The 19,658-nt window shown below is 51.9% G+C and overlaps 1 protein-coding gene across 13 annotated transcripts in view; it reads right to left on the bottom strand.

Annotated features, from left to right (window-relative positions):
- Positions 1–15,144, bottom strand: part of SCRIB (scribble planar cell polarity protein) — a gene marked incomplete in the record, with an annotated part of 447,609 nt that extends 432,465 nt beyond the window's left edge. For 2 of the 13 annotated variants that reach the window (XM_029592269.1, XM_029592271.1), the window contains 1 exon segment: positions 14,216–15,144. In XM_029592269.1, coding sequence (XP_029448129.1) covers positions 14,216–14,374 — 159 coding nt within the window. 13 annotated transcript variants of the gene reach the window in all.
- Positions 15,145–19,658: the final 4,514 nt, after the last annotated feature.

Genomic DNA, 19,658 nt, shown 5'->3' with positions numbered 1-19,658 from the left:
GGCCCTCTATAAAAGTTAAAGTCCAGTGCTAGACAAAAAAACAGCTGAAAAAAAATCCTTGTTTAAACAAAGTGACGCGGCTGGACAAGTCGCAACGAGGTGCTCGCCGACCCCCGTTTAAAATTGTGCATTCAACTGTGGAATTTCCCTTTATCAAAAGCAACCAGGAGAGTCAGAAATGCAAGACGCCGGAAATGAAGAGAGCCACCTGGAGCTGTGAAGGACGCTCGGGCCAAAGATTTTGCCTCCCCGAGGTTAAGCAGGCCCTGCGGCAGCGTGGCCTACTGCTCCCGACGCTGTGACCCGGCCAGCCTTAAAGTGACCCAGAACAATAACCATTTTCAGTCGGGGGCCGCCGGAAGTTGTGGTTAACGTTGGACGTTAGCAGCGGGGTAAATTCAGGTCTGAAACAGCAAGGCACCTTCTGCGGAGAGGTGGGGGCCTGAACGAAACTCGAGAAACCCTCGTTTCTGCTGCCCGACTGTCGCCTTTTCACTACGGAGGGACAGCTGGGCGAGCTCTTTGGTGTACGGTTTCTCTTTCACGCTTGCACCTTGGCTCCTGCCGCCGACGCGCCGAAAGGCCTTGTGCGCCGCGGCGCTAACTTCCCAGGCGGCATCGCCAGCTCCGATCCCAAGCAACGATCAGAGTGACTGGCGTCACTGAGCCAGGGGCGATCTGGGAGCATGGGGGGGGGGTTTCCCTGCACGGCTGGCAAACACGCTGGGATATGCACTGCACGAAGCCGGCCCTTTCTTCCAGAGTCAGGGCCCCGATCCGCGCCGCTATTCGCCCGTGAATACAGTGGGCTCTCGCTGGCAGCTTTCTGAACGATCCTCCGGCGCAGCCTTGGCACAGGCGAGTGTATCTTTTCCCTCTGCTGGCTTCGTCCTAAAAGATGCACCAGCCATGACTGCAACGACTTACATGTTGCTGGCTTGGCTGTACGGCCCTTTACCGGCTCTCTCAGATATTGTTTTCCTGCTTCTGTTAGTCGTGGGGCTGGGTGAGCTGCGTAATCCCAGTCAGGGGTGGAGAAAGGGGGTTACTGGGGAGTTTGGAGGGGGGAGAAGCTTCACACCGTTTACGAGGATACGTTCTCAGCAGACTGATGGCAAGCTGGGGGCTTCCCCGCCTGCAGACAGCCCATGAGGGGAATTGGTGGGTAAGGATGCCGGCGCCTTTCACCGCTGGCTATCCCGCTGTACGTTTTGGTAATTATAGTTCTGAAGAGCTGGTGCCTTTCTGGGTCAGAGAGCCCTGAAGGTTTGTGGGGGGATAAAAAGTTTGGGAAGGGGCAGTTTTGAGAAGTCGGGTGGGGGAACGTAATGAGAATTTAAAACTAGACCCACCCCCCTCACCTTTCTGACTTCTTTATAGTAAGGCTGCTGGGAATGGAGCGGGCACATTATCAGTGGGACAGAGAGAGGTCGGGTTAAAATTCTCTCTCTCTCTCTGGACATGGAGAGGATCTTGAATCAGATTAAGAGGGAGAGGAAGCTGCAGGTCCCTTAGGTCACGAGGACTCGTCTCTCTCAGACTGATAAGGGACTGGGATAGTTCAAACCTGGGCAGCCCCAGATACAACAGAGAGCAGAGGAGGAGGTGTCCGTGTCTTAGTGCACAAGCAGCTTCCTTTCCAGATGAGGCTCCAGATCCTCCTACGGTGCCCTCTCATGCCCCTGGCATTTGCTTTGCTAAGGGTCCCAGCAGAGATTCAAGCTCCAGTCATGATGAGCCAGGCCTCTCGTTGCGATATTCTCTGTCAAGTCACCTCTCGGAGAACGCGATGGGGTACAACAGTCCCGCTGAACTGATCATTGCCGGGTAAGAGAGGTTTTATCAGGATGGCGCAAAGGGCTATGTCGGAATTTGATTTTCACCGTTGCCCGGAGGACTATGGCCCCCTCTGATGGAGACGGCTCACGTAGATCAGCTTTGCGAGTCGAGACCATCGAGCTCAGCATCCTGCCTCCCACAGTTTCATACCACAAGCACACCCGGCAGATGCCACGTTACTCGCCTCCCAGTCATAGCTATAGCTTTCTTTAATCTAACCCGGCTAACAACGGGTTATGGACTTCTCCTCCAGGAACTTGTCTTAAACCCCGCTGTGCTCCTCGCCTTCACCACGTCCTCTGGCAGCGGATCCCACAGCTCGACAGCGCGCCGAGTGAGAAAGGGCTTTCTGTGATCTGTTTTACGACAGAACGTACCCAGCAGTAGCAGTCGGGTACCTCATGCTCAGTCCAGTCTGCTAACTCAGCAAATAAAAGTATCGAGGCAGGAAGTGCATGCAAACGCTCCACCACCCAACTCTCGGGCAGCTTCCTCCACGCAACAGATCCAAAAGAAGGGAGTCCCAGCAGCCAATAACTGTCCTGGCTCACCTTTCCTATACTTCCAAAACCAGCGTCCACTTAAATGAGTTACAGATATTATATGGACGTAAGGTGCCCCGCAAAACTCCACTATTATGAGGACTTTACCCACAGCTAGATAAATGCATCCACCTCGCGGGCAGCTTTCTAACAGCGACACCGTTGGGAACCCGACAGGAAAATGCTACACATTTCAACAGCTGGGTCAACTGACATGCGAGGAAGGAAAGGTCACCCCCGACTCAAATGACAGAGGGCAGGGTAAACTGGAAGGCAAACGGAAGGGAACCCACCATGCCAGACTTTCTTAAGGAAAGGCAGGAAGAGACACCGTCACCAGTGCAGGGCCCTCCACCCGGGGTGGCACGGACAGCGCCAGCTGCTGCAGAGTCCGTGTGCCCAGGAGGAGAGGGCATCAGCCGCTTCAGGGTCCCGAGGCAGCATCTGTCACTGCAGGGCCCTCCACCCGGGGTGGCACAGACAGCGTCAGCTGCTGCAGAGTCCGTGTGCCCAGGAGGAGAGGGCGGAGACGGCATCAGCCACTTCAGGGTCCCGAGGCAGCGCCCGTCATCGCAGGGCCCATCTCCCGAGAGAGAGGGCAGAAAGAGACAGCGTCAGTACTGCAGAGTCTGTCTCTCAGGTGAAAAACTGCCTTTATGAGGCCTAAAAACAAGATCTCTCTGGTTGAGCGGCTGAAAACTGCAGCAGCTCCTCAGAAGCAGGGAAGGTTCTGCCCTCCGGGAACGCATCCAAGCTCCTCTTGGACACATTCACAGATGTAATCAGGGAAGCTTCCTCGAGAAAAACATTCCACAGCTTCCCCCCTCCTCCTGGGGATTACTTGTCAGGATGTGAGCCCGCACAGGTGCCCCTTGCACTGGTGCGATGCCTGCCATCCGAGCCTGCAAAGACCCTCACTTCCTGCAGAAGAGATCCCTGCGGGGATGAGCCTCAGGGGGATCCTGCGTCCTTCTGTGAACCCAGACGGGTGTGAGGCCGCAGGAGCCGTGGCCTCTCCTCCCACGCAGGCCTTGCTCTCCCTGCGTTTGTACATGGGATGGGGCAGGAAGCTGAGCCTGCAGGGGCAGAAAACAGCTCTGCTCCCGAGAAGGGACAGAGCCCACCCATTTATCGGTTTAAGGCTGGGTGCTGTGCTGCGGGGAGCTCACAATCGAGCCAAGGCAAACACGAGTCCGGGGAGCGTCTTCATGGCACAGAGGAGGGGGGTTTGGATTTAGAAGCAGCTGGGAAGAGAGGGGATTTTCGGCTGCATTTGAATGAACATGATGTACCTCCTCATGCAAATAAGACCTGCAGACTTTTTCGTGCCATGCCTTTTGTTTAAAACGAGCTCGTGTTCTGGGCTGTTCAGGGCGGATCACGATGCACTGAGGAGTCGCACACCATCCAGTTTGGAGGTAATTAACACGTAAACGACAGCTGCTCATTCTGATTTACTAGAAGACGGACGAAGGTTGCTGCAGAATCCTTCTGCGCACCGAATGATAAAGATCACAGTCAGAGGCCCAGGGAACCCATCAAACATCAAGGCCCGCGTCCGCTCAGAAGTGCAAGCTCTTTCGAAACCGGTCCCAATCCCCCGCCAGTCAGGTTTTCGGGCTGTCTCTAATGAATATGCATGAGCTGAATTTGCATGCACCACCTCCTATGTAGGCAAACATTGCTCATCATATTCACTCGGGGAAGCCACCAGACTGCTTTGGTCTTCTTACGGTTCGCTCTGAGTTTGTTTAAAAGAAGCCAATCTGTTACTTCATTTGATGGATCGATCGCAGGTCCGGGAGTCCCTGAAGCAGGGTCTAGAGGGCTTTACCGGCATCAGCTGCTCCTGTCATTATAGGGGGCAGAGCTGGAGGAAGGGGGGGGGGGGGGAGGATTTCTTGCCTTTACAGAAACCGCCAAACAAAGCCCCGTGCGCTCCTGAGGCCCTCAATCAGGCCGATGCAATAGTGCGCGCGCTGGCGATTACGCAGGCGTCCAGAACCCCCGACGCGTCCAACCCTGAGCACGTGGCTGACGGCGCTCCTCACATGCAAATTCATGCTGATGAGGCCGTTAGGTATTCCCCACCCCCGAGCACGTGGCTGACGGCGCTCCTCACATGCAAATTCATGCTGATGAGGCCGTTAGGTATTCCCCACCCCCGAGCACGTGGCTGACGGCGCTCCTCACATGCAAATTCATGCTGATGAGGCCGTTAGGTATTCCCCCTCCCCAACCCCGAGCACGTGGCTGACGGCGCTCCTCACATGCAAATTCATGCTGATGAGGCCATTAGGTATTCCCCCTCCCCACCCCCGAGCACGTGGCTAGCGGCGCTCCTCACATGTAAATTCATGCTGATGAGGCCATTAGGTATTCCCGCTCCCCACCCCCGAGCACGTGGCTGACGGCGCTCCTCACATGCAAATTCATGCTGATGAGGCCATTAGGTATTCCCGCTCCCCACCCCCGAGCACGTGACTGACGGCGCTCCTCACATGCAAATTCATGCTGATGAGGCCATTTGGTATTCCCGCTCCCCACCCCCAAGCACGTGGCTAGCGGCGCTCCTCGCATGTAAATTCATGCTGATGAGGCCATGAGGTATTCCCCCTCCCCACCCCCGAGCAGGCGTTACGTTCTGAGGAGCCCAAAACGCTGACGGGAAAGCAGAAGATACTGACTTCCTCCGACTTAATATCCTGCCAATATTAAGTGGAACAAAAAAAGAAGAACGGTTAAAAAAAAAAACAAGCAAACTGTGCCAGCAGTCGGGTTAGGGAAAGGCTCGCTCAATTAACCAGCCTCCGGTTTCCTAGGAAAAGGGACCCCCGGTAACACTGAGCCTGGGTTTTCCTAACCCGCTGCCAGCCACCTCTGCCGAGGAAGCACTAGGGACGCACAATTTCCCCCTAGTGCCTCCTTTCTACTGCGGCAGCTCGTTTACGTATTGCATCGGGTGCCTCGGAGAGGTGGATCGGCGCCCGTTTTCCGCCCACCAATACCGCAGCGTCCCTGGATGTCTGCTTGGAGCTCCCCTGACTCTGGACACACTCCCCTCTCCGAGCACTGCTCCACCAGATCTGAGCCCTCTCCGTGCCTTCCAGCACACGGCTCCCACGCGCTTCACATAAAAGCCTCTTTAAAACCCGAGAAACCACGCACCATGACCTCTGGCCTCAAAGAGGAGGCCCAACAGCTGCCAATCCAGGGCCAAAGGCCACTGAAGCTCACCCCAAGGGAGCACAATTTATTTGATTCCCCTCCAGAGGAGTCCGCGTTCAGCCCAGGTCCGTCGGCAACGTAAAAACCTCCCCTGCACCGTACAAGCACAGAGGAGTCTACCACGAGCAGAAGCGAGAGCTCCACAAACCGGCAACCAGCGTGCGGAGCCTTCACCCGATGCACGCGCCGGAGGCATAACGTACCCGCACCACTTCCACTGCTGAGCTGGGCGCACAAGACTGCGCAAACCTATGATAGGGAACGAAGCAAGGTGCACTGGCAGAGCTGTGTGCCGGGGACACTGGAATAGCAAGGCGGGAGTGAGGTGCACTGACAGAGCTGTGGGGGGAGGTCGCAGTACTGGAATAGCAGGGGGTGCTGCAGGGCAGGAGTGAGGATGCATTGGTAGAGCTGTGTGTGGAGGGTCTCAGTACTGGAATAGCAGGGGGTGCTGCAGGACAGGAGTGAGATGCATTGGTAGAGCTGTGTGTGGAGGTCGCAGTACTGGAATAGCAGGGGGTGCTGCAGGGCAGGAGTGAGGTGCATTGGTAGAGCTGTGCATGGAGGGTCTCGGTACTGGAATAGCAGGGGGTGCTGCAGGGCAGGACTGAGGTGCATTGGCAGAGCTGTGCGTGGAGGGTCTCAGTACTGGAATAGCAGGGGGTGCTGCAGGGCAGGACTGAGGTGCATTGGCAGAGCTGTGTGTGAGGGTCTCAGTACTGGAATAGCAGGGGGTACTGCAGGGCAGGAGTGAGGTGCATTGGTAGAGCTGTGTGTGGAGGGTCTCAGTACTGGAATAGCAGGGGTGCTGCAGGGCAGGAGTTAGATGCATTGGTAAGAGCTGTGTGTGGAGGGTCTCAGTACTGGAATAGCAGGGGGTGCTGCTGCAGGGCAGGAGTGAGGTGCAATTGAGTAGAGCTGTGTGTGGAGGGTCTCAGTACTGGAATAGCAGGGGGGTGCTGCAGGGCAGGAGTGAGATGCATTGGTAGAGCTGTGTGTGGAGGTCTCAGTACTGGAATAGCAGGGGGTACTGCAGGGCAGGAGTGAGGTGCATTGGTAGAGCTGTGTGTGGAGGTCTCAGTACTGGAATAGCAGGGGGTGCTGCAGGGCAGGAGTGAGGTGCATTGGTAGAGCTGTGTGTGGAGGTCTCAGTACTGGAATAGCAGGGGGGTGCTGCAGGGCAGGAGTGAGGTGCATTGGTAGAGCTGTGTGTGGAGGGTCTCAGTACTGGAATAGCAGGGGGTGCTGCAGGGCAGAGTGAGATGCATTGGTAGAGCTGTGTGTGGAGGGTCTCAGTACTGGAATAGCAGGGGTGCTGCAGGGCAGGAGTGAGGTGCATTGGTAGAAGCTGTGTGTGGAGGGTCTCAGTACTGGAATAGCAGGGGTACTGCAGGGCAGGAGTGAGATGCACTGGGCAGAGCTGTGTGTGGAGGGTCTCAGTACTGGAATAGCAGGGGGTGCTGCAGGCAGGAGTGAGATGGCATTGACAGAGCTGTGTATGGAGGGTCTCAGTACTGAATAGCAGGGGGTGCTGCAGGGCAGGAGGTGAGGTGCATTGGTAGAGCTGTGTGTGGAGGTCTCAGTACTGGAATAGCAGGGGGTGCTGCAGGGCAGAGTGAGATGCATTGGTAGAGCATGTGTGTGGAGGGTCTCAGTACTGGAATAGCAGGGGGTGCTGCAGGGCAGGAGTGAGGTGCATTGGTTAGAGCTGTGTGTGGAGGTCCTCAGTACTGGAATAGCAGGGGGTGCTGCAGGGCAGGAGTGAGATGCATTGGTAGAGCTGTGTGTGGAGGGTCTCAGTACTGGAATAGCAAGGCGGTGCGGCAAGGCAGGACTAAGTTGCTCTGCCGGGGATGCTTCCAGGCAGGCACGAAGGTCACTGGCAGAGCTGTAAAGGGCAGGATCTCTGTACTTAAACACTGCAGGATGCTGCAGGGCAAGCCATCAAGTACAGGGTGATTCCTCACCCAGCCCCTGCCTTGCTTTGAAGTCTGATCAGCTGGGCCTTCTCGTGAGAACCAGGGCGCCTCAGACACTCAGAGCAACATAAAAGCGCCTAGTGGAGACGCCCACTCATGGCCGATGCCTTACCAAACCAGCGCTTACCACAAAGAGGGATAACTTTCAGGCGGCAGGCAGCGAGCAGAGACTTGTGGGGCTCCAGCATCCACAGAGCAATCCCGGACAGGTGACGACCCGAGCAGCTTCGCACTTCCTCAGAGCACCGTGCTCGGAGATCAGGGGCCCCGGGCCCCGCTCACATCCCCACGGCTGCCACTGCTCGGGAAGCCCTGACATTTCTCGCACGGAAAGAAAACGCCAGGAGCAATTTCACTTCGCGACCCGATCCGAGCAATAAAACGGGATCCCGGAAGAGGTAAAAAAAAAAAAAGACCTGCGCCGCAGGGGACCAAGAGGAGAATCAGCCAAAGGTGAGGAGTTGAAGGTCCCAGGCCATGCGGGGACCCGGCTTCACCTGCTCGGGGAAAGCTCACCTCCATCCCTCTCTTTCGTTGGATAAAGGCCGTCCCGGTCCGCGTACCAAGACTGAACTGAAAGCATACCAGCGCCGCATGCAGTCTCAGAGGGGGCAAATGTTGGAAAGAGAACTGCCCCCAAGGGCTCCTCCTGGAACAGGGTCACCGCCTCAGACCTTCGGCCTGCGCATGCCCTGTGCCGTAAGGGTCGGAAAATCAGCACCAAGGAGCAACCCGCAAGGCTGCAGCAACGAGGGGAATGTATTATTATAATTCCAGTTACCTTATATACCGCCCTGAACGTGAGCTTAGGCAGAGGCCAAACTCCTCCTCCTGCACACTGACTGACTCAGGAGGGGGGCGCGATGACATTTAGGATATATTACCCCCTGTGCACCATCAGATCCAATGTGTGGGAGGGCTCATCAGGCTGATAGGACTACAGGAGAAACAAAGAAAGCTAGCACAAAACAGCAAAACATGTGTCTTTAAGACAAGCCTAATCTAGCCCATTTACCTTCCTAAAGCAATATAACAAACCCTACCTGATGCCAGGCTTTACTCTCACTCCCCCACAGCTAAGGGATCCTCTGTGCTTATCCCAGGCTTTACCCCTCACTCCCCCCACAGCTAAGGATCCTCTGTGCTTATCCCAGGCTTTACCCCTCACCTCCCCCCACAGCTAAGGATCCTCTGTGCTTATCCAGGCTTTAACCCCTCCTCCCTCACAGCTAAGGATCGTCTGTGCTTATCCCAGGCTTTACCCCTCACTCTTCCACAGCTAAGGATCCTCTGTGCTTATCCCAGGCTTTACCCCTCACTCTCCCACAGCTAAGGATCCTCTTGGCTTATCCCAGGCTTTACCTCTCACTCCCTCACAGCTAAGGATCCTCTGTGCTTATCCCAGGCTTTACCCCTCACCTCCCCACAGCTAAGGATCCTCTGTGCTTATCCCAGGCTTTACCCCTCACTCTCCACAGCTAAGGATCCTCTGTGCTTATCCCCAGGCTTTACCCCTCACTCCCCCCACAGCTAAGGATCCTCTGTGCTTATCCCAGGCTTTACCCCTCACTCCCCCCACCGCTAAGGATCCTCTGTGCTATCCCAGGCTTGAGCCCTCACTCGCCCTCCACAGCTAAGGATCCTCTGTGCTTATCCCAGGCTTTACCCCTCACTCCCTCACAAGCTAAGGATCGCTCTGTGCTTATCCCAAGGCTTTAACCCCTCACTCCCCCACAGCTAAGGATCCTCTGTGCTTATCCCAAGGCTTTACCCCTCACTCTCCCACAGCTAAGGATCCTCTGTGCTTATCCCAGGCTTTACCCCTCACTCTCCCACAGCTAAGGATCCTCTGTGCTTATCCCAGGCTTTACCTCTCACTCCCTCACAGCTAAGGATCCTCTGTGCTTATCCCAGGCTTTACCCCTCACTCCCCACAGCTAAGGATCCTCTGTGCTTATCCCAGGCTTTACCCTCACTCTCCCACAGCTAAGGATCCTCTGTGCTTATCCCAGGCTTTACCTCTCACTCCCCCACAGCTAAGGATCCTCTGTGCTTATCCCAGGCTTTACCCCTCACTCCCCCACAGCTAAGGATCCTCTGTGCTTATCCCAGGCTTTACCCCTCACTCCTCCCACAGCTAACGATCCTCTGTGCTTATCCCAGGATTTACCCCTCACTCCCCACAGCTAAGGATCCTCTGTGCTTATCCAGGCTTTACCTCTCACTCCCCCACAGCTAAGGATCCTCTGTGCTTATCCCAGGCTTTACCCCTCACTCCCACACAGCTAAGGATCCTCTGTGCTTATCCCAGGCTTTACTCTCACTTCCCCACAGCTAAGGATCCTCTGTGCTTATCCCAGGCTTTACCCCTCACTCCCCACAGCTAAGGATCCTCTGTGCTTATCCCAGGCTTTACCCCTCACTCCCCCATAGCTAAGGATCCTCTGTGCTTATCCCAGGCTTTACCCCCTCACAGCTAAGGATCCTCTGTGCTTATCCCAGGCTTTACCCCTCACTCCCCCACAGCTAAGGATCCTCTGTGCTTATCCCAGGCTTTACCTCTCACTCCCCCACAGCTAAGGATCCTCTGTGCTTATCCCAGGCTTTACCCCTCACTCCCCCACAGCTAAGGATCATCTGTGCTTATCCCAGGCTTTACCCCTCACTCCCCCACAGCTAAGGATCCTCTGTGCTTATCCCAGGCTTTACCCCTCACTCCCCTCACAGCTAAGGATCCTCTGTGCTTATCCCAGGCTTTACCCCTCACTCCCCCACAGCTAAGGATCCTCTGTGCTTATCCCAGGCTTTACCCCTCACTCCCCCACAGCTAAGGATCCTGTGTGCTTATCCCAGGCTTTACCCCTCATCTCCCATACATAAATGTGCATACAGTGGCGGCACTAAATGCATATCATCTTCATGCACATTCACTGTGGATGTCCTAAAAACAGACCCCTTTGTAGTACTCCAGGCCCAGATTTGCCTACTTCCGGTCTAATCAGAAACAAAGCCAATTCCTTTATTTTGCCCCCAACAAGCCAGCTCTCCACCAAGCAGGTTATGCACAGGCCAGGTGCTGAATCTCCTCCACAACGGAGAGGATGGTCTTGAACACCACCACAATCACTGGCATCGCTTTCATTGACCTTTCGGTGGCATATGACCTTTACTGCTTTGGCAGACCTGCAACATGAGAATGGACTGCCAGCTGGTCCATATCTTTCAAAAACGTGCCAAAAACCATCATTTCTATGTGCAATTTAGAGGAAACGCAGCTGCTAGTTTCTACAATGGACCAGCCTGCCCTAAGGAAGCATATTGGTTCAGCTCCTTTAATCTCTACACCAATGACCAAACAACGCATCCCAACACGCACAACTTTATTTCATCCAGTGACGACTGCACTAGACAATGCTGCCTGGATGTCCCATCACCACCTTACACTCATCATGGCCAAGACAGAGCTCCTTCACCCGCACCACCAAACCCATCTCTCCTCTTCCTCCTCTATTTTTGTAGATAACCCGGTCATCCTCCCAGTGCCCAAAGCCCATAACCTAGGAGTCATCTTTGAATCCTGTCTCTCCTTCTCTACGCACATGCAAAACAAGCAATCCCCAGAGGATGATGCACGTCCATCATCTGCTGGAGACGGAGAACACTGGCGGGCCGATATCAGTACTGGGGTGTATATATACACCTTCATGTCAGCTTTGTTCCATCGCCATCTGCTGGCACAAGTGCATAACCCACTGATCGTGGATTAACCTGTCTGAATGCCATTTCTTGCTCTATAACATCACAAAAATCTCTCTCTTCCTTTCTGAACACTATCAGAATCCTTTATCCACTCTTCTCGTTTCCCGCTTAGACCATTGCAACCTTCTCCTTACAGGTCTCCTGTCAATTCAGCTGCGCGACTTGTGTTTCGCCGGTCTCTATATTCACATAACCCCTCTTCTGAATTTACTGCGTTGGCTCCCAATCTGCTCCCGCATACAGTTCAAGCTCCTCTCTCTCTCACTCACAAATGCCTTCACTCTGCAGCACCTCGCTACCTCTCCTCATGCACTCCACTCCTTTCTGTACCCTTCTCCTTTACCACCAATTCCCAACTCTGTGCTTTCCACTTGGCTGGGTCGTTTGCTTGGAATAGTCTTCCTGAACTGATGATTCATGCTCCCTCTCTCACCATGTTTAAATCCCACCTTTTTGAGGCTGCTTTTAAATCTTAGGATGATTGTCTGCTTTCAGTCTTAACTTTCTTTTCTTTTTAACCATTGTCTTGCTATTTGAAATACCTCAAGTCTCTTGTCCTGTATGTTTGTCTTATTAGATGGTAAGCTCTACTGAGCAGGGACTGTCTTTTTTCTGTGTTTGTATAGCGCTGCATATGGCATGTAGTGCTACAAAACTTTTAAGTAGTAGTAGGAGTCGAGCTGATCGTTCTGAGAAGCATTTTCCAAGCCATTCGCCTGGGCAAGCAGTCATTTAAGCCAGACAAAATGGCTTAACATAATGCTGCCCTCCTCTGCCAGCTAGAAGTCTGCATGGGCTTTCTCAACTGGCGCAGTTTAACAGGGCGCATCAATGGCATTCCCAAAGGTGTTAGGACGAGCGAGTGAAAGAACCTGTGTGTTCGACGCTTTCAGAAGCGTGCATGTTACTTCACCTCTCACTTTCAGCACGCACACTCCGCGGAACTGTGTGGGCTCTTTCCCTCTGAAAGATGACTTCAGTCTATGTGGGCTAAAAGTGCCCGCACACAGGCTGCTCAAAATGTCACCCATATTACCAATGTAAACGAAATACAGGTCAGCCTCTTCCGCCTGCACGCTTGTGATGCAAGCAAAAAAAAACAAAAAACTAAACAGCCAAGTGTAAGAGCGTAAATCTGATCCAGCATCCCTCAGACTGACTTCAAGATGCACGCAGAGAGAGCGAGGTCAGTGCCCAAACCGGAAGCTTGCAAACAACTGTTGGGCTTGCCCTGTGTTACTCCCATGCAAAAACAAAATCAACCTAGTGCTGAACGACAGCTGCCTTCAACTAACTAAGCTCAATAGTTTGTATATCCTTTCTAGGATAGCCCCACCAGACAGCCAAAGACTCGTGGGCAGTCAAACAGAGAGAAAGGAGCCAGAGGACCCTGTACAGTCACAAAGTAGCAAAAAAAAAAAAAAAAAAAAGCACCAAGCCACACAGGAACTTCCTCACAAAAATAGAATTAATTACCACCACACCTGTGCCTGCCCAGGAGAAAATGTGGCAAGCACAACTTGGAGAGCACATCACTGGAATTAACATGGACATCAGAGAGACTGGAAGGAGGAATCTCCCTTCCCAAGTGGGCAAGTCAAGAGCCGACCTGACAAAACGAGGATGCCCTGCCAGACCCAGATTCAGGCAGAAGCAACATGCGCAATTACCCAGGATAGCAAAATTCTGAAGGCGCCAAAGAGCAGTGCAACTGTGCCAAGGAGGAGCCTGCTCCAGCCCTCCACTTCAAAGGGGCACTGCCATGGCACTCTAGGACTCTGGTGGGGGGAGGGCTAGACGGACTTCTATCACTATCCAATCCCCAGGCTTCAATCCCGCCCACGGGCACCCAAAATCACAAGTCCAACCCTGGCCAGACCCGACACCTGCGATTGTGGCAAGACCCAGATCACATCTTGGTACGCCCATTGCTTGAGGCCATGCAGTGAAGAATCTTGCTGAGGCCACCTCATAAGCCCTAATATGGGCTTATGAGAGGAAGGGAATATGACTTTGGTAGGTGGGCATGAGAAGATGATTACTACCTGCCATGTAAGAGAGAATCTATGCATCACAAACTTTTCGGTTGAGCTCATAAATGGTAATGACAGCCGGCAAAGATTCCAGTTTACTTGTCAAGTGTATTAGCAGTGCTAACACGTGGAGGGCACAGCTCTCTACACTACAGTATTATAACAATGCATTAAGGTAGCCAGCCAATCAACCAGTCTGCGCAACTGTAACGCACCCCAGGGACCTAGCGAGGAAAAAAACAGAGTGTTACAAACCGCAAACCTTTCCCCTGATGATCATAAGAGCCTCTGAACAATGTGCAGCAGATCGTCCTACTACTTCTATTAGTCTGGCACAGGGATACAATGCCCCGGCAACCCGATCAAACACACTGGCACAGGAGAGGCACCCATGACCCATCCAGAAAGAGCCGGTCCCACCACCACCACTGGCATCCGCAGCTCTGCAAGGACAACATACAAATCCACCAGTAAGAGCATCTGTAGCATTAATGCACCTCTTCGCTATCTGTTTGGGAAAAGCCTGCACCATCACCTTGCAAAAAAAAAAAAAAAAAAAAAAGCACCAAAACGAGACACCGATGAAAGCTGCTGGGGTGCATGCCAGGGCTCACCTCCCAGCATGCCCCTGCCTGGGTAAGGGCAGCTCAATCACCGGGTCTTCCTCACTCTGCTGCCAACACTGGGAACGCTAACCTGGTTTCACTGGGCTCATTTTCTGCCATCTGAGCGGGTTGTGGCTTTGCTCGCCTGCAAGCCGAGAGGAAGCAGCTCGGCCTGCACCCTGGGGCGCACACCACACACATGCAATCGGAGGCAGAGCCGGGAGCCTTACCTTGGGCAGCTCCCGCAGCTGGTTGGCATCGAGCAGCAGCTCCTCCAGGCTGCGGTTGTAGCGGTAAATCTCCTCCGGCACCGCCTGCAGCGAGCAGTGCCGCTTATCCACCGACTCCACATGCCGGTTACAGCGCCAGAGAGGGATGCACTTCAGCATGGCGAGGCCAGGGCTCCAGGAGGGGGGGCAAGGCCGCCGCCGCCGCCACCACCAAGCACCGATCCGGTCACATCCAAGAGGGGTCACGCAGGGAGTCCACCATTAACAGCCCTGCTGCCAGGGTCATGGGGGGGAGGGAGGGAGAGGGGCACCCCTGGGTCAAGGGTGGGAGCCACGGTCTCGGGGGGTGGGCTCAGAGCACGGACCCCTGTCCCCAGAGTCCGTGGGTGCCTCTGTCTAGGGGCTATAGGGCAGTAAACAAGAGCCCCGGTGCAACAGCCAGAAGGGGGGGAGGGGTGGAGAAGTAGACGGAAGAAGGTCCCTGTCCCGGGGTGAAGATGGAACCGGGAACCCCTGACCCGGGAGGAGCTTTTGCCCCAGGCGAGCGGGCGGGAGCTGCGCTTTCCGGGATAGGTGGGAACTTCCCAGGGCCGCTCAGCGGTGCAGGGGGCGGGCTCCGCGCATCCTCCCCGGCTCCGGCGCTCCCCGCCCCTCTTTCGGCAGCCAAGGCCTCGGTCCTCAGCTCAGTGCTTCTCCTTCACACTGCGCCGCCCGCTCCGCTTCCACTACCAGCCCAGCGCGGCGCAGCGACTCCTGCCGGCCCCGCCGCCCGGGCCTAGCTCACGCCCAGCACGCCGGGAAAGCGAGTCCTGCCACCAGAGAAGGGCACGGCGAGCGCCGCGCCCCGCACTACATGCCCCAGCCTTCCTCGTGCTTCCCCTCCCTCTGCACGCCGGGAAAGCGAGTCCTTCCGCCGGAAAACTAACTGTAAGCAATAAATCGGGGACTACATGTTCCAGCATGCCTCATCGCCAGTAATGTGATAAAAGGCGTATTGGGTGCAGCACCGCTGAGCGCGCTGGGATTATGAGTCCCGCCAGTCGAAAACAGGCCCGGCGAAACTGGAGTCAGAAACTACAAATCCCTTGCCCTTCATTTTGCTGCACGTTGGGAAACTGAGTTCAGCTCCGAACTCGGAGGCTCCTGAATAGTGTGCTAGTGGGTTGGTGCCCCTCTCCCGGGCAACTTTCGTATGGTCTGAAATAGGCTCCTGAATAGTGTGCTTTCGAGTCAGCCCAGCAGCAGTGCCATCTGTGCGGACAGCGCTGTCAGTGACGTCATATCATCAGGACGCCCAATGATGACGTTGGCACCTTTTTAATTGAAGGTCTAGAGTTAAGGTTTTAGACCTTCAGGCCTGCTATCCCTTAGTAACTACAAATATAAATTGTTTTCCATTTCCTAAAGTTTTTATTTTTAAATTCTTATATTCTTCTTATAATAATATTGTTCTAAAGGGATTATAATAAATCTAGTAATCCTGTCAAATTGTGGTTTGATGATATTATTTTTCCGGGTTTATAAATTAATTTTCCCTCATTAGGGCCTTCCGTCCTCATTGGTAAATTCACTTCATGGTTCGACCTCTTCTTGAGTATTGTGTGCAGCTCTGTTCACCACATTTCAAAAAAGATATAGCAGCATTAGAAAAGGTACAGAGAAGGACGAGTACAAAGGCTAGGGCACAGGTATTGAAGTTACTAAGTTGTACATTTAAAACCAATAATTATGCATTCAGCAAAAAATATTTTCTCTTTAAGCTATGGAATTCATTGCCAGAGGATGTGGTGAAAGATGTTAGTGTAGCTACATTTAAAAAAAGGTTTGGACAAGTTCCTGGAGAAAAAGTCCACAAACCATTAAGATGGAGTTGCAAAAATCCACTTTTTATTCCTGGGATAAGCAGCATGAAATCAGATGCTGCCAGGTACTTGTGAACTGGATTGGCCACTGTTAGAAACAGGATACTGGGCTTCATGGACATTTGGTCTGGCCCAGTATGGAAAAGTCTAATGTTCTTATGTTCTCTGTGTTCTTATGAAGGTTCAGCCTCCAGAATTGAACAGAGAATTCAAGGTGGGATCCCACTAGTGACCTGCATGAGGGCAGTATCGTCTCCTTTGTCCTTCTGATGATGTATCTGCTTATGCACTGGAGCATACTCTTGGTTTTCCCAGCTATGTTAATTTAATTGGAGATTTATATTTGGCCACTCAAAGCCAATTACCTGATTAAAGGAATGTTATATGAGAAATCCCAATTATTGGACAGTAATACATATATAGTGGCACAGATCAACATATACATATACATATACATCAACATATACATATTTATTGCACCCCCGTTCTATGTAAACCAGCAAGATATGTTTTCATGATTGCCGGTATATAAAAACTCTAAATAAATAAATAAATATAGTGAAAGACTTCAGTACAACAGAAACTTTAGAACAAAATCATGACCAGTTTCAGTACAAAGGGTCAAAAACCAAAACATTTAAAGTGCAGTTTCCCACTGGTAGGGTTGGGTGAGTGATTATTAAGATGGACTGTGTATCTTGTGTTTAATTGCATGATTTCTTGAAGGGTCTTGGTCTGACCTAGAGGATACTGACTACTGTTGTGTTTGACTCGTGAATCTATTGGACATAGAGCTAAGTCTTCACTTGGTGTTGGAAGATCAAGTGGTAGTTGGAGGAGAAAATTGTACATAGCCAATGTTGCTCCCCAAAAGGTTCTAGGTCTGACACCCACATAACGCGCAGTTTTGGAGGCCGCAGCATGATATTGACGAGAAAAAAGAGGCCATTGAAGTTGTGGAGGGATGTACTCCATGTTATACAAAGTATTATGGGGAAATCTATTATGTTGACGCCAGAGTGTGCCCTACTCAATGTCCTCATAGAAGGCGATAGGTATTCAAATGCGTTATTCTCACAAATATGTTTAGGTACTAGATGTATCTTGGCAAATACATGGAAGCAGGCACAAGTGCCACCTGTGGATGCAGTGTTAAATAAATTGGACAATATGTGTATTCTCTACAAGATGACTGCTCAAAATCACCATTGCTTGCCACGACATGATAGGGTATGGTCGCCGTATCAGGAGTGGAGACGGAATGAGGCGCATAAATAGACGACACCTTTCAGGATAGACAATAAAGACACTTAGTCGCAATAATGGCACTTAGTCACAACAAACTCATTCTTAATCTATTACATTTTATTTGGATTTGTATTTTCTGTAATGTTATTATGCCAAGACGATTGTCATTCATAGAGATGATTTACATACCTGTTATCTGTTAATGTTGTTCATATGAACAGAGCCAAATAAAAATTTATTTGGCCTCGGAGACTTGTGAGCTGGAATGGTCAGTAAACTAGCTACCTTCAGGTCATCGAAGATGATTTTGCATAGATCTCTTACCTGTTTATGCTTTCCTGCTCTTGGGAGATTATGAAAGCAAAATTGGTGACAGAATTCAAGCGTGCCTCAGGCAAAGACAGAGACCTGAGTGGTGGAGCAGGGATGGAGAATGTCACAGCTCAGGTAGGATCTTTGGCAGTGCTGTAGGGAGGCAAAAATGGGCAGACTAGGTGACCAAGTGGTGTTTTCCTGGCAAATGTTCTATATTGTCCTAAATGATATGTGACCAAGTGATATGTGTCCCATATGCAAGATTTTACCCTTTTAAGCAATGAAGTTCATTTTCCAAACCCTTCACCATTCTTCCAGTTTTTTCGTCCCCTTTCATTTGTCTTCTCCTTCCAACATGTTTACTTTGTTGCAGATTTCTGTGTCATCTGTAAGCATTTTTCTCTTTGAGTTTAATCGAACCAGTTAAGGAAGAGAGACCAGTAAGCCTGTCTGGGATTTAGGTGTTGCACCTTTTGCAGGAACTCTTTTAAGTTTTTTTTAGTCAGTGTAGATCAAGATCCAGTGTTTGGCCCCCTCTAAGAGATGCCGCCACTCTTCTAATGCCAATTTCATTACAAGGAGTTCACAGTCCCCAATCGTGTAATTCCTGTCTGCCGAAGCAAACTTTTTAGAAAAGAAAGAACATGGTAGGAAGCTCCCTTTGTCACTGTGTTGACTTAGGACAGCTCCTTCCCCAAGGGTAGAGGCGTCTACCTTCAGTATGAAGGGGTGATCAGAGTCTGTGTTTCAAAGACAAGGTCCTTGAGCAAAGGCTTGCTTGAGAGACTGGAAGGCATCAATAGCATCTGTAGCCCAACATCAGGAATTAGTGCCGTTTCTGGACAAGGTGGTGAGTGGTGCTGCAAGAGTAAAGTACCCAAGAATGAATTGGCAATAGTAGTTGGTGAATCCTAAGAAATGCTATAATGCCCAAAGATCGACAAGCTGGGGCCAGTTTAAGATGGCCTTCTGTTTAGCAAGATCCATATGGAAGCCAGTTCAAAAAATTATATACCGCAGGAAGGGAAGCTGCTCCTGCTAGAAGAGGTATTTCTCAAGTTTTGCTTATAGATGATGTTGTCATCCCAGTGGGAGTCCAGAGACTGGCAGTAGATGAGTATGTCATCGAGGTATACAACCATGTGGAAGAACAAGAGATCCTGGAAAATCTCATTCAACTTATTCTGAAATACAGCTGGGGCATTGCAAAGTCCAAATAGCATGATGAGGTATTCATAGTGTCCACTGCATGTATTGAACGCAGTTTTCCATTCATTGCCGTCTCTGATGCAAATGAGATTATAAACTCCTCGTAGATCCAACTTGGTGAAGAACTTAGCTCCTTGTAGACAGTCAAACAATTCTGAGATCAGAGGTAACGGGAATCAATTTTTCTTTGTGATAGTGTTAAGACTCCTGTAATCAATACAGAGATGGAGACTAACATCCTTTTTTCCCTTGAAGAAAAAAGCTTGCTCCAGCAGGAAAAGAGGAAGGGGGAATGAACCCTCTTGCCAGGTTCTCCTTGATGTTCAAGCTCATCACTTCGGTTTTAGGAACTGATAATGGGAAGAATCTTCCCCGCAAGGGCAATATGTCTGGAAGGAAGCCAATGCCGCAGTCATATAAGAAATACCGGGGTAGTGTCTTTACCTGTTTTTTTAGAGAATACGTCTGTGAAATCCACATATTGTGGCAGTAGCCCAGGTATAACAGCTACTAGCCTCGGGTTATGCATAGGGGACAGTGAAGTGAGTCAGGCGGTGAAGCAAGTGGGCCCCCACCATGCCAGTTTCAGAGAGTTCCAATCGATGTCTGGCTGGTGCTGACATAGCCAAGGTAGCCCTAGAATGACTAGGTTCACAGTGTTGCGTCCGTCGGTCTCAGATGGCTTCGACCTCTGTGCCTCACCTTTCTTCCTTCTCTCTCCTCAAGCCTTGGGAAGATGGCTGCTGCCGCGTCTTCATGCCGCTCTCTCCAGTGTCCCTGGATCGGCAATGGCGACGGTGTTCGCCATG

This window comes from Rhinatrema bivittatum, chromosome 2, assembly GCF_901001135.1.
Source record: "Rhinatrema bivittatum chromosome 2, aRhiBiv1.1, whole genome shotgun sequence".
Taxonomy (NCBI): Eukaryota; Metazoa; Chordata; class Amphibia; order Gymnophiona; family Rhinatrematidae; genus Rhinatrema; species Rhinatrema bivittatum.
The sequence above is the reverse complement of the archived record's forward strand: the minus strand, read 5'-3'. Positions and strand labels throughout refer to the sequence as shown.